The sequence below is a fragment of the Simochromis diagramma genome, unplaced genomic scaffold, assembly GCF_900408965.1.
Source record: "Simochromis diagramma unplaced genomic scaffold, fSimDia1.1 OVJJ01000430.1, whole genome shotgun sequence".
Taxonomy (NCBI): domain Eukaryota; kingdom Metazoa; phylum Chordata; class Actinopteri; order Cichliformes; family Cichlidae; genus Simochromis; species Simochromis diagramma.
Genome location: NW_024387258.1, coordinates 535,001 through 550,292, shown reverse-complemented (window position 1 = coordinate 550,292; position 15,292 = coordinate 535,001). Strand labels below are relative to the sequence as shown.

Genomic DNA, 15,292 nt, shown 5'->3' with positions numbered 1-15,292 from the left:
AAAGTGTTATCTTTAAAAAAACATTTAATACCTTTTTTTGCCCATTTACAGAAGGACGAGTCCACCGGGGAGGGGGGGAGGAGGTGGTTGTTACAGATTGGGGCCAGAGCAGAGGCTGAACTGAAGTGATGCCAGAATTAATGCCATATTTTTAGAGAGGCAATTAGAACAGGGTTGTCTGTAAACTGTAACAGGGAAACAGGGAGGGATGAAAATAATAGTGCTGAAGGTGATGTAGAGAGACACGATTAAGCCTCAGGACAACACCAAGTAGCCTGAAGATCATTCAGCCAGTAAGTAAACTTTTGAAGAGCGAGACCACCACTGAGCCTACCCTGTTGTAGTGAGGTCATACTAATCCTGGGGGTTTTGTTTGCCCAAATAAATGATGAAATCATTCGATTCACAGATTTGAAAAAGGATTTAGGTAAAAACAGAGGGATGCACTGAAAACAACAGAGAAATATGGGTAGATTTCCTACCAAGAAGTGATAGAGGAAGGCTTGCCCACCTTTGAAAGCCAACCTTACATAGTTTAGCAAAGGATTACCATCTGCAGCTTTAAATGAACTGGTAATATGTACCTGAAGAAGCCAGGTGGAAATCAAAATGGGTTTGTCTAAGCTCTTGTGCAGCTGGGTTTGCAGGAAAGCGTTCACTCTTTTGTATAGCCGTGAACACTTTAGATCCAACCTTTAGAACTGCTCATCTCACAGAAGACAAAAGGGGAAAAGCTCATATCCTTTTGTACCTGCTCACCCTTTCTGCCCACTCTCACACTGGATGTCACATCTTCTGACATCTAACCACACACAGGGACATCCAATCACATTATTAACGCCTAATCACCTGATGTGGACCCACATCATCTTCTCTCTGTCTGTATGTAATTCTACTTCAATTAGATATGAATTTAATTAGTTACTTCATCAGGCCATGTGCTCTGAATCTCAGTTTGTTGCACTTTGGAGGAGCATGAGGCTGAACACGGTGACAGTCTAGCACACAGCTGTCAGGTGGCTGAGGCAGAGTACTGAAAAGAGTCTGGGACCTGAGCGCAGGAGTTCAAGAGTTTTGTGAAAAGAAAGACACTCCAGACGAAGCTCTCAGGTGCAGAACAGGGAGGCTGATCGTGCTTGCTGTACTAACAAATGAACTTAAAACCAAACTGCAATGCAAGGGCCTATTTGCACATGAAACATACAGCCTGAAGGCTTTCATGAGAAAGAGAGCAACTTTCTCACTCTGTCTCATCAGCTGATCGTCTCAGCTCCTGCTCATCCACATTAGCAGCCCTGCAAGATGAGTTTCAAGGTGATTTGCCTTCAAACATTCGAAGTGAAAGGCACATGGTTTAATCTCCCTTTACTTGCAGTGTAGATAAATAATCCAGTGATGTTCGGCTTGAACTCCTTGACCTGCAGTCTGACTCACTACATGCGACACTTCAAGTCAGCAACACTGCTGGAACTTTCCACACAAAAGCTCAGAAGATGTTTGTTGTCCTTATTTGTATCTTTAAATAAAAACATTCTGAGTAGTGTCGTTTAACAAAAGTAGATACAGGTTCAATCAAACTCTCGGTAACTAGATAATTAGAGCCATTCTTCAGGTGTGTCTGAGAGAGAGGTTACCTCAGCAAAGGCAAAGTCCTCCTTGATGTGGAAGAAGCGGGTGTTGTAGGACTCCAGTTTGATCTCCAGGAAGTGCTCTGAGGAGTGCTAGGAGCAAGTCCACAAAGAAACAGTGATGATAGTATATTCACAGCAGCAAAAACACATTTAACATGAGGAAAATGTGACATTGTGAATGACTGTTCAGGGGAAACCAGCGGCAGGGAAAATAAGAGGAAAACAGTGTGTATCAGATGGTGCTTGGAATATATATCTTTGAAATACAGGCCAACAGAATTTAAAATATCAATCACACAGCAAGCTGCAAAAACATGAGTAGATGGTCTGCTTCTGAAAAACAAACAATATCAATACGCTCACCATGAAACTAATATAAGTGAAGAAATATGTGTCAGACAGCAGCAAATCCTCTGGATTTCCACCAATAATGTACAAACTGTGTAATATGTCCAAATCTAGATGAAGTTGGTGTGTATTTGTCTGCATGCCTCTCTTTTCACTCATGTATTTGTTCTGTAGTTAGTTTTTTGTCCCGCTTGTTGTTTGTTTGCATTTTCTTGCCTCAAACCCAGCAGCAGTAGATGGCTGTCGCTTGCTGAGCCTGATTCTGCCATTTCCTGTTAAAAGAGTCCTTTTTCAGAGTGGACAACTAAATCTCTCTGTTATACTGTACGTCTTTACCTTACAATATGAAGCGGCTTGAGACAACTCAAGCTGTGTATGCAGTGTTCAAGTAGTCCAAAGATCATTGATGGCCAAGGCTCACTGATGCTCGTGGGCAGTGAAGACTGGCCCTTGTGGTCTGACTCAACAGATGAGATACTATCAGTCAAATTGCTGAAAAAAGTTGATTCTGGTTCTGACAGAAAGATGTCAGAATACACAGCGTGTTGCACATGTGGCTGCAGACCAGTCAGGATGCTCATGCTGACCTCTGTGCACCACTGAAAACACCAACAATGGACACATGAGCGTCAGAATTGGAGCGATGGAAGAAGGTAGAGTCACATTATCTTTTACATCACGTGGATGGCCAGGGTTGGAATTTATGTAGACAATATTTGATATTGTCTACATAAATTTGATACTGTGCGTCATTTCCTAGGGAACACCTGACTGGATGCACCATGGGAAAAAGACGAGCTAGCATAGGCAGTGTGACGCTTTAGACAATGTTCTGCTGCGAAACTTCGGGTAATTCATCAATCTGGATGTTACTTTGACACGTTCCACCTGTCTAAGTCTTGTTGCAGACCATGTACACCCTTTCATGGAAATGGTGCTCCCTGATGGCTGTGGTGTCTTTAGGCAGGATAATTCACCCAGCCACAGAGCAATGGTTTGAGGAGCACACCAATGCATTTGAGGGTTTGACCTCCATATTCCCCAAATCTCAATCAAATCAGGCATCTGTGGGATGTGCTAGAGTCTGAGCCATCAAGGCTCAACCTCGCAACTCACAGGACTTACAGGATCTGTTACATTGGAAGCAAAAGGGGGACCAAGACAATATTAGGCAGGTGGTCAATAAAATTCAATTCAATTTTATTTATACAGTGCCAAATCACAACAGTCACCTCAAGGTGATTTATATTGTGAGGTAGACCCTACAATAATGCATACAGATATAAACCCAACAATCATATGATCCCCTATGAGCAGCACTTTGGCGACAGTGGGAAGGAAAAACTCCCTTTTAACAGGAAGAAACCTCCAGCAGAACCAGGCTCAGGGAGGGGCGGGGCCATCTGCTGTGATTGGTTGGGGTGAGAGAAGGAAGACAGGATAAAGACATGCTGTACGTATGATTCAATGCAGAGAGGTCTATTCACACATAGTGAGTGAGAAAGGTGACTGAAGAAGGAAACACCCAGTGCATCATGGGAATCCCCCGGCAGCCTACGTCTATTGCAGCATAACTAAGGGAGGATTCAGGGTCACCTGGTCCAGCCCTAACTATATGCTTTAGCAAAAAGGAAAGTTTGAAGCCTAATCTTGAAAGTAGAGATAGTGTCTGTCTCCTGAATCCAAACTGGAAGCTGGTTCCACAGAAGAGGGGCCTGAAAACTGAAGGCTCTGCCTCCCATTCTACTTTTAAATACTCTAGGAACAACAAGTAGGCCTGCAGAGCGAGAGCAAAGTGCTCTAATAGGGTGATATGGTACTACAAGGTCATTAAGATAAGATGGGCCTGATTACTGATACCATATTAATGAGATTTTTAAGACCGAGTACAATAACCTCAGTTTTATATTACTTTTTATGTCGTCCTAGCACTGAACCCTGTGGAACTCCATAATTAACCTCAGTGTGTGAAGAGGACTCTCCATTTACATGCACAAACTGGAGTCTATTAGATAGATATGATACAAACCACTGCAGCACAGTACCTGTAACACCTACAGCATGTTCTAATCGCTCTAATAGGATATTATGGTCGACAGTATCGAACGCTGCACTGAGGTCTAGCAGGACAAGCACAGAGATGAGTCCACTGTCAGAGGCCATAAGAAGATCATTTGTAACCTTCACTAAAGCTGTTTCTGTGCTGTGATGAGCTCTGAAACCTGACTGAAACTCTTCAAATAAACCATTCCTCTGCAGATGATCTGTTAGCTGTTTGACAACTACTCTTTCAAGGATGTTTGATATGAAAGGAAGGTTGGAGATTGGCCTATAATTAGCTAAGACTGCTGGGTCTAGAGATGCTTTTTGAGTAAAGGTTTAACTACAGCCAGCTTGAAGGCCTGTGGTACATAGCCGATTATTAGAGATAGGTTGATCATATTTAAGATCGAAGAATTAATTAATGGCAGGACTTCTTTGAGCAGTTTTGTAGGAATGGGGTCTAAAAGACACGTTGATGGCTTGGAGGAAGAGCGAAACCTTTTCTTCAATCAGTGATGAATAGTAAGATGTTCTAGATTTACGAAGGGCTTTCTTATAAAGCAGGAAACTATTTCTCCAGGCTAAATACTGATCTTCTAAATTTGTGATATGTCATTTTCTCTCCAGCTTACGAGTCATCTGCTTTAAGGTGTGTGTTTGAGAATTATACCACGGATCAAGTGGTATGATTGTCACAGTACTATACCTTGTTACTGTATATTGCACCTCTACTGAATCTCTCCCTCCCTCTTTACGGTGTGTTTCAGAGTGGATTTTAACACCAAGAGAAGAAAATAAGCATTTCTTTTAATCTTCCATCTAGCCAGGACATATATTCTTTCTATACTTCTAATGACATGAATAATGCCAATTCCACAGGAAAATAGTGGGGAGTTGGAATCATTTTAATTTCATTGCTCACCAGCCTGGCAGTGGGAATTTTTCTGGGCATTGGAACATCGACAATGGGCAGCTCAGCATGTTTGGGGTACGCCTTAGCCAAGCAGTTGCTGGGTGGACTGCCTTTTGGTACGATTGCTGTGATCTTCACCCTCTCACAACCCTTCACAGAGCAGAAGGCAAACGTCTCTCTGTGATTGTGGGCTTTCACCTTCAGGAAGAGGAGGCTGCAAGACACACAATGAATGACAGGCATCATATGCTTTCCCTGACACTTAGCAACCAAAAACAAAATCACACTGTTAAAGGTATTCCTGACATCTGACATTGCAATGCACAGAGGTTTCACAGTACACTCATGTCATCTAACCCTGAGCAGTCAGGTGATCAGTAATACCTACAGGTACACTTTTTTGTGAAATCTTACAGTGCCATCCATCCATCCATCCTCTTAACAGTATATCAGTATATATCCAGGGTATGCCCACCTTTATGTGTGCTTAGTCACAAAGGTCACACCTTTGCATCTTTTATTGTAGGAATGCCACATTTCACTTTGGGCTGATGTAGCTCTTATTTTACTGTAAGAGTGATCTTTTCTGTGTGTCTAAGACAAATCCCTGTATATTTTTCCTAGTTGTCCTACTTCTGGTAATGAGTGTAATGTAGTGGTCTGTGCATGGGTCGGACCCAGTGTCTTCTTCCCAGTAGAAATATCCTCTGGCCAAGTGCGAGTGGTTGATCTTCTCCTTCTGAGTCGTCCTCATGAAGACGCCAGTCTTGCGGGTTTGTTTGGTCAGCCGATTGTGGATGTCTGACAGGATTGTGAAGGTGGTACCTTGTGGATAGCAGAGGCCCACATTGATCCAGTCATTCCTGAAACACAAGGGAAACACCAATCCAATCCAAATCCAATATGATCTGATTTAATTTCAAAAGCAAAAACATGGGGACATCACTATCAGGTATTTTTGTGTAAATGAAACTGAACCTTATGATTTACACAACAACACATGTACAGACTTAAAGTCAACATCATATAAGCTGATGTTAAACGAGCTACTGTGGCTGATTTCTAGCCTGCAGACACTACGAGGCAGGTTCAAAGGTGGAATTCAGCGAGCGACTAATGAGTATTACCTTTAATATCAGCTTAAATTCTAATTGACTGGTACCTTGATGTAACCTAAAACTGTAACCACCACAGCTTACCAACCTGTCCAACAAAATGCATTACCATAAACAGAATGCTGTTTAGACTGCATGAACTGCCAAGTATATTCATGCAACCTTCAAATAATGCAAAGTTCAACTTGCTGTCAAACATATTTCATTATATGAAAAACCATTCACATCTTATACTGATGCAATATCTGATTTAAAAACTCTAAAATGATTTAAATGCAGTCCTTATATTGACTGTTTATCAGATGTCACTGAGCAGTCCTGACATTTCTCTGACCTTCCTCTTACTTTAAAATTGGTTTAACACTGAAAAGAAAAGCAGTGATGTGAACAAGTGGCTTCAAATGAACTAAGTGCAAAGTAACAAGCCTGCTTTGAAAATGTAAGGAGTAGAACGTAGATGTATTCCTGCTAAAATGTAGGGAGTGAGAATAAAAAGTTGCCAGTTGCATAATGACTGAAACTAGCACCACTGGGCTGTGAGGTCAGTTCCTTGATCATTAATGTGCAAATCGTCGTGACCATTAATTAACAACAACTAATCAAAGCCCACTGATCACTGATCAAAGACCAAATGTACCGTTACAAACTGTCACGGTGGGGAAACCTGCAGTCAGCTGAGACTGAAGACGTCACCTGGATGAGTGACGAAACGTTTCTCCCACTGAAAACGTCCAGATGAGCAGACTCAACCTTTTGGGATTGTTAGAGGGTAAGATGCAGGGCGCACCATTTAAAGACTCACCAGTCTATCACAGATATGCATTAGTATTCAAAAATCAAAGTGTTTAATTTATACACTGTGGCATGGGGCTGATTCTCAGTCATTTGTGTGCAGCATACAGAATGCATGTTATTTGCATTTACATTGCAAAACGTTCTGATTACCTTAATGACTCTTCTGTCAGCTGCTCAGCTTAACTATTCAGGATCTGACTTCACAAAGCCACGCATGCTGTTTATCAATCATCAGTTCCTCTTAGTGGTCTGCTGAAAGGTGCCAGCTCTACTTAAAGACTAAATACATGAAGAAAAAAACACTAAATAAGGTCAAATATTACGTGAAATAAAACCTGCCATATAAACTGACTCAAAGTTAAGAAATCAGATCTCTTTAACTCAAAAGCTTCTTCAAAATGAATCTTCTACAAGATTTTTTGTCAATATTTTTTAAAACAGACAAACGAAAACTGTGTCATTATATGAAAGCCAGACAAAAACATAATTAAACTCATCAGTTTACTCTCAAAACAGAGGTTTTGAGTCAAAACAGGAACAAGATGTGGTTCGCTCACTTGCTAAACACCACAATGAGCTGTAGATGGAGCCATTGTTCTTTGCACAATCAGTGAAAATGATTCGTACTAGTTCTGTCATGTTTTGATTCAGGCCATCAGGGATTAACTGACAAGCTTGAAATAACAAACAGACTTCATGCAATTTAAATAGCTCAGGGCCGCACCATGAAAGCCAGCTGAAGAGAGGCCAAACCTCAAAAAGAAACTTTTCCTATTTTTGCAGCGAATCGTTGGAAAGAATGTTGAGAGGTGAAGGGGCTGATGGGCTCCATTTCATTCAAATTAATAACAGAAATCCTCTAAATATAGACTCTCGTTTCAAAGCAGAATCCATGTGTTCAATAAACTCCCATCATGTTCCCAATTACTTTAACTGTTTCATCTTTCTGTGCTCTTTCAAAGAGCTAAGGTCAAGGGTCGACTCACCACAGTAGCCTGACACCTACCTACATTCCAACAGTCCATTTTGCTTAGGAAGTTTCCTAACTGAGAGACCTGGAATTATCTGTGTGGTGGCCATAATCAAAGCTCTTCCAATTCTCCAAATTTGTTTGAAGATTTGAAGAACTGGAACAGGAAATGACAATAAACCCCCTTTAAACTAGAAACAGGAAAGGAAAGGGGGCTTCAGTGCTTCCTTTATTGCTTCCTTATCATAGGATACACTGGACCATCCTGGGTCCACTGGGAGGAAAAAACACTCCGTCTAATAAGTCATCGTGATGGACCATCCAACCAATTATGAAAACAATCGACATAATAAACAAAGCAGATGATGGAAATGTTCACTGTAACTGCACGTTCATCCAAAACGTCCTGATAGATTTAACAACAGTTTGTTAAACTCACAGCTGAACTTGTTGTAATAAGAGCTGAAGAACACCATGTGAGCTCAAGATTATGATCTACATTAATGTTAATGTTCTGTATATTCAGTCTTCAACAGCAATGTCCTTGTTTTTAAGATTCATTCTTACTTGAGGTCAGCTGGGATAAGTGACGGACTGAGGGAATTTTACGGCAGTCATAGAAATCCTAAACAGGGAGGAGGAACTTAATTACTTTTGATCAACAACAGTAAAATACAAGAAAATAAGATGGATCTAATTTATATGCTATGGGACAGATTTACTAAGTGAGGAAATTTATTGTCATGTCACAATTGCAGGATGATCTAACAATGCACTGTGATTTATACACAACGAGGCAGCTAGTTCACTTCAGTAAAAACCAGCATTCTGCTGAGATTCAGTGGCTCAAAAATCCAGTGTGAGCTCAAGTTTCACACTCTAAAAACAGCGAGGGAAAATAAATAAGAATGAGAATCAATATACTTTTAATATAAGAAATATCTCTTATGATAGAAATCACTAAGCACCTGTGCAGAGGGTTCTGAGGATTAGGAGTCAGGTGGAGCTCAGGGTTTATCTAGAGGAGAGCTGCATTATTACAAACTATTCAACCATATAAACCTGAAATCTGTGTGGAACGGCTGAGCTGTACAATGTGCAGAAGAACTGATGGCACATGCAGTCCTTGCTGTCTCTCACAGTGGTGTCCAGAAAACCATGAAATCCTGGTCTTATTAGAGAGGACGTCCATGCTGCTTCAGAAAGTGTAGCTGGACGGATAAGCTACATAAAAATTCTTAAGCATGGAAACAGACGCAGATCTGCAGTCTTACATAGTTCTCTCAACTATTTCCTCCAGCTTCAGCCAAAGATTTGATCAATTTATCTTTATTTAATGTTTAGTTAAAACAACAGTGCTTGACTTGTGCCACGATATGCGGAGGCAGATTGTGTGGATTCTTTTTATGTGAGGACCCAAATGCAAACATGACAGACAGGGGGGTCCTGGAATAATCACGAGGAGGGGAACATGGGAACTAAATGTTGGAAAACTCAGACATGAGGATCAAACACAGAGGGGCACAGAGGACAAAGACACAAGGGGAACATAAAAAGCAAATAACTGAACTGATCATAAGTAAACTGTAATAAGAAAGAACTCAGAACTAACCAGTTAAATGAAAATAATAATCATACATAGCAGATACCAAAACATCATGTGACGTTATGCACTGTAGAGGCTGAAATGCCCTGTGAAGTCGAGGCACACAACTGATGATGTGTTCCGATGGTAAAGCTTCTGGGCTGCTTTCTCACAGTAGCCGTCCCTCGAGACTTTCTCCATTTGAAGCAATGCATCATCGGGGACTGTAACATCCAGTCCTTTTATACTTCTAAACTAAGACTAAAGTTACTGGATTAGACACACTTAAACTTTGTCAGGATGGCGCTATGTTGAGCTCTACTGCTATTATGAGGAACCAAATTTATGAAAAGTCTGTGAAAAAATAACCTACCATTATACTTCCATCAGACCAGGACACCCAATAGCACAAGGGTAAGTATTCAAAGGAAATTGAAAACACTGAAGAACCATGTTAGCTTCTTTTAATTGGCTCCCAGGATAGAATTTCAAACCTTTCTATTTATATACAAAGTGTTTAATGACCAACCTCACACAGTGTGTGTGGTAAAATGGTCCAACAGTACAGACACTGGTGCTGTTAACGTGCTTTGAGTAAAATGTCTAAGTTTATTCACTGACTTGTTGAAGTTGATGAGCCAGATGGTGACCTCAGCAGGTGCCGCCTGGTCCCAGTGGATGGTGTAGCCTTTGGCCAGGGTGACCACTGGCTGGAACTGCTGGTAATGTTTCCGCTTCTCCAGGGCGCCTTCAAGTGTTAGGGGTCGATCAGGGTATTCATCCCTCACTATCTGCATGTTGAGGTTGGCAGGATTTCGTGTTTGAATATAGATCTGAAAAAAAAAGAAAAGAATGCATTGCATATAATAATATGTAATATGATAGAAGTACCTGATTTAGTAGAAGTATCACGTTTTAGTTATTCAATTAGTATAGCCACTCTGTGACAATCCACTCTTTTCCTTCCAACCACTTTGTTCACTCTATATATGTTCGGCGCTCTGTATTGTAAACCCGACACCCTCATTGTAGGGTCTCTACTTTACAATATAAAGTGCTGTGAGGTGACTGTTGTGAATTGGTACAGGTCACTATGTTTGTTCATACACTGAATACCTGTACATGATGCACACAGATATGGATCCAGATTCAACACTAGCCTCTAATTCACTTTGAAAGATGGGACGTCATGACTATGGATGCATTGGTTCACTTTGCTTGTGCTACTGTAATATAGGTGTCATCTAATTGAATCACATTTACTTAAAATACCCAGAAGCGTGAGGTTGACGCTTGTGCAGCTGGTTGGTTCGAATTAATATGAAGGAGATGAAGTTGACCTTGGTGGTGTGCAGTGGCATGAGTCACTAGTTGTTGTTGCTATGATGAGCCCCCCAGGAAAGATACCACACCAAGACATCAGGCACACACCCACTGAAGTAATACATGTATTTGAATCCTGGCTAAGAACTGAAGTGCCTCTGGTTTAGTGACTAATGACAACCTTTCTAAAACAGGTTGTCATTAGTCACTAAAAAGGGAGAAAGGTGCTAGAGTGTGGTCATGGTGCATTTTAGTGTAAGAAGGTCTGTCCTTGTGATTTTGTGTCCCACTGGGTTTGACTGCCACCAGTCAACTGTCCAGCTGTCGAAGCTCCTGCTCCTTGTTGGTCGGGGCTGGTGGCTGGTGTACATTCCCTTCTGGGCCCAGTTTAATGTATGGGTAAAACTTTCTGTGGCTTGGCTTCTTTTTTTACACAATGAGGTTGCTGGCTTTATGTCCAACCCATGTGCAGTTTGGGAGGTTTGTCAGTTTAAGTACTATGTTTCCTTTAACCTAGGTGGCCTGCCTAACATGACCTCCCACCTAGGCTAAAGAAAACATTTTACATTGGACTGTCCTTTTTCTAGCCAGAAGGTTATTGAACTCCTTTACATTTGGGGCATTGGTGTGAACCAGGAAGTATATGCATGCTAGTGGGCCCTGTTTGGAACACTTTTTGGCCTCCAACATGCTCCAGGATCCCAGATGTTCTGCCTGTGCATACGAATCGTGGCTGCGGAGAAGCTGAGGAGGCTGAATGACAAATGAGGTCAACTTATGCCCTTCACTCTTTTTCAGCTAGCATTTAATTATAATTAATTATAATTATGAGAAGTCAACACCTGACTATTTGTGTTGTGGAGTATAAACAAATACAGCTTTGCACACAAAGACTGTTTGTGATTGAGGCTCATTGTGAGGGAATGCAAAATCCATTGTGTATTTGTTGGCTTTATTGCACAAAGAAGCAGACATTTCCCAAAACATATTCAGAACATCAGAAAATAACTGGTGTTAAGAAGGACTTGAAACAGCACTTTATTCTTATCCCTTCTGACTCTTTTTTTTCAAGAGTTTTCAGATACCCCAACAAACAAGTTTCACGGGCTGATACAAATGAAAATGCACACAATCAAGCAGAAATGACATTTGTGTTTGTGAAGACTGATATATGAAGATGAATGAATGAGGAATCGAGTGTGACACCTGCTGACCCACCTGTGCATAGTGCCCACTGCAGATAGCACCCTTCCAGTCAGGCACATCAATGCAGTCAGGGTGACGAAGCAGCCAGTTGTCTTCTTTAACCAGGAAAGCTCCGGGATACTCACTGACCGATCCATCAATATCATGGAAGATGGTCGTCTTGTCCCCGTCCATCTGCATTTTACTGAACCAGGGACCCGGCTCCCCAAAAAATACCCGAGATGTAATCTATAAGAGAGGGATGCATTAGTCTAGAGCCATTTACTGTGGCTTTCTGTGGTGCTACGCATCATTCACATTCAATATTCCAAATGTGTTCAGTGTTTCTTTATTTCCAACATTTAAAACATGGCTCTATATTTGAATATATTTGACATTTAGCTGAGAAATATCCAGAATTATTCAGTCGATCTGATAATCTACAAAAGTGGAACATACAGGACAATGGAACTGGAATACAGTTTTCAAATAACAAGAGTATTTTAAAATGCTTTTGTGTAAAGCTACAGTTGTCGGTTTTTCTTCCAAATGAAGCAAAGATTCAGGTTTGTAAAAACGTGTTAAACCAGCGTCTCTGGTTTTGTGTATTTCACACAGAAGTGGACTCACAGGTACATGGTCAAAGGTGATGTTGGTGACATTATTGTTGGGGCAGCTCTGCCACGAGTTGTTGAGCCTGAAGCCAAAGGCGCTGGTGTGCCTTCCGTCTAGTGCCGTGTATTTCCTAAATGTACAGTCCTGTACATTGATCGGCCCATCGTAGATCTGCATGCCTCGGATTGGAAAATCACTGCTCAAACACAGATGCACAAACGTCGTCATTGATGTTTGGCTCTACATACACGGGAACAGAAGCTTCAGAAAGTCACTGAACTGAAAAGAGACGCGCAATTACAGCACAATGTGTTTCTTTGAGACAAGTCTTCAAGGAGCTATAAAGGCAAGTTTTATTTTCATGTGCAGCAAAATGCATGGCTGTATGACACATGTAGTCAACATCATCAAAGATGTTGTGTGTTAGCTAACTACAAGAGAAAGTACTACACAAAAATAAAGAGTAACCAGCATGTCAGCAAGTCTTTGGTGAAACATGTTATTAACTGGCTCTGTGGGAGAACTTTAATCAGAATGTACTCTTTTGTTATACTAATTCCTGTTGTGTAGATTTTTTTGAGGACGTTCTGTTATTAAATTGCATTTAAAAAGGATGCATCAAGTACACATTTTGATGACAAAAAATGTCCACAAATGACACATCACACTGTGGGTGTCACTAAAAAGCTTTTCTTTACAGCAGCTCTCAAGAAGTGGTCAGCAATGCAGAACATGAGAGCACAATAGTGTCAGAGAATGTTAGTCTGAACTGCAGATTAAGGCAGAAGTGGTTTCAATTATATTCATTTTTCCTCACACAATAAAGGGATCTCTAATAATACCACTGGTGAGACGTTCTTTTTGTACACTGCCCAGATGGCCAGAGCACGGGACTGATTTCTGAGCATACAAATCTGGCTCTCACACATGCCAGCCTCGATTAAACTGTTATTTGACACAGACTAAAAAAGTGCAGTCAAATAAGGTGTTAACTGCAATGGCCACACATACTTTGTTTTTGCAAAACAGGTTCTTATGAACCGAGTAGTTCCAGAGTCATTACTCCATGCATTTGTTACTTTGAGTCTGGACTACTGCAAATTTTTATGATCCCTATAATTATCATGCAGTTAAAAGCTACCTGGAAAGCATTCAAATGCTGCTGCAATGGTACTGACTAGAATTACAAAGAGACACCACTTTCTCCCGCATTAGTTTCTTGTGATTGGTTCCCTGTTAAATAGAAACATGGAATTAAAATACTTTTCAGAAATAAAGTCTTAAATGACACGGTTCCATCTTGAAGACCTCATATGTTATTATGATTTTAATACAGCATTATGCTCTGTGGCTGAAGGCTGAAGTCCTCAAAGTAAACACGGGAGGCTATCAGGACTTGCTAACGAGGAAATAGCTCCTTTTGGGTTCAGAAGACCGACAGACTCAAGTTTCTCTCTCCCATAGTTTGTGTTTTTCCTCATTTGTCTTTACTCCTTCTTTTGTCTCGTCTTTTCCCTTCCCCTCCACCCAGTCATAGCAGAAGGCTGCCTGGACCTGCTTCTGTACTCTCTTCTTGTTAAAAGGGAGTTCTTCCTCCCCACTGTCACCAAGTGCTTCATAAATGGTGTCATAATACAATTTGAAAAACATTGTAAAAGTACAGTTGTGACCTTGTTCTGAATAAATAAAACTGATGTGAACAGAATATTATAAGCATAAAAAAAACACAATATCTGTGTTTTTAAAGCAATTATTAAATGTACATTTTGCTTTTCAAACAGAGGTTTTTTTTATCAGTTGCTAAGAGTAAAAAAAACTAAAAATAAAACTTCTGAAACACCACTATTGAGAAGAAAGTTTGTGAGCTTAAAAACAAAAATAAAATTAGCTGTAATCGCCACTTACATGCCACGTGGCAGGGTCCTGTCAGTAAGGTCAGGACCCCCAGGGCCCCAAATCCTCTTGTCTGGCAAAGGCATACCACGATTGTCACTTTCACCCACAAAAAGTGAATTCTTCACCTGCTGACGAGAGCCGTCATCATCTGGAAATGTGCCTCCACTGCACACAGACAGTGTGAGTAAAGTCATGTAGTTAAAATCTGTTTTCTGTTGTTGATTATGTAAAGCTTAAACATCCGAGGCCCTGAAAATATACAATACAACATGCCAAAGCTAAAAAACAATGGAAAAGTACATCACTATGATTTAAATGCGTGTCAAAAGCTACACACTAACATCTTGGTTACACTCTGCTGTTATAATTGCAGAGTTTATGCATCGGTTATTAAGCAATCCTTGTGTTCCTCAAAGACTGGGTGTGTTGTTTTAGTGCAGCACAGTAAGAATATATGAGTTGGTTCACAAAAGATAAAAAGAATAGTTGTTATTTATAACAAATTAAAATGTAACAGTGTGTGCTTTACCAAACATTTTAGCTTAGCTGCTATACACAAGCTAACCGACAACCAAGGTAACAAGTAGCAATATGTTCACCAGAAACAGAAGAAATCATTTGCAAGCAGCGTCTCTCAAGGGCACCTGCCTATCTACCATCTGCCTGTAGTTGTGGTCAGAAGTTTACATACACTCATTATGAGTAAGCATGTCAGGGTCATTTTAGGATTTCTGGTTTGAATTGTTCCTTTTCAAGGGTCGAATGATCATAGAGCTGGATTCTAAGTATAGTCCACAAATTTCCAACATGGCTGATGTTGGGGATTTGGGAAGGCCTTAATGTTAGCCTGCTTTATCCACTCCAAAACCAGTT

The 15,292-nt window shown here is 40.7% G+C and overlaps 1 protein-coding gene across 3 annotated transcripts in view; it reads right to left on the bottom strand.

The window, feature by feature from the left end:
- Positions 1 to 15,292, bottom strand: part of LOC120715250 (cell migration inducing hyaluronidase 1) — a 146,703-nt gene that overhangs the window by 3,372 nt on the left and 128,039 nt on the right. For all 3 annotated transcript variants that reach the window (XM_040002109.1, XM_040002110.1, XM_040002108.1), the window contains exons 20-26: positions 14,429 to 14,584; positions 12,539 to 12,719; positions 11,942 to 12,157; positions 10,022 to 10,233; positions 5,613 to 5,798; positions 4,945 to 5,149; positions 1,635 to 1,721 (exon numbers count right to left, since the gene is read on the bottom strand). In XM_040002109.1, coding sequence (XP_039858043.1) covers positions 1,635 to 1,721; positions 4,945 to 5,149; positions 5,613 to 5,798; positions 10,022 to 10,233; positions 11,942 to 12,157; positions 12,539 to 12,719; positions 14,429 to 14,584 — 1,243 coding nt within the window. The remainder of the gene's footprint in view (positions 1 to 1,634; positions 1,722 to 4,944; positions 5,150 to 5,612; positions 5,799 to 10,021; positions 10,234 to 11,941; positions 12,158 to 12,538; positions 12,720 to 14,428; positions 14,585 to 15,292) is intronic.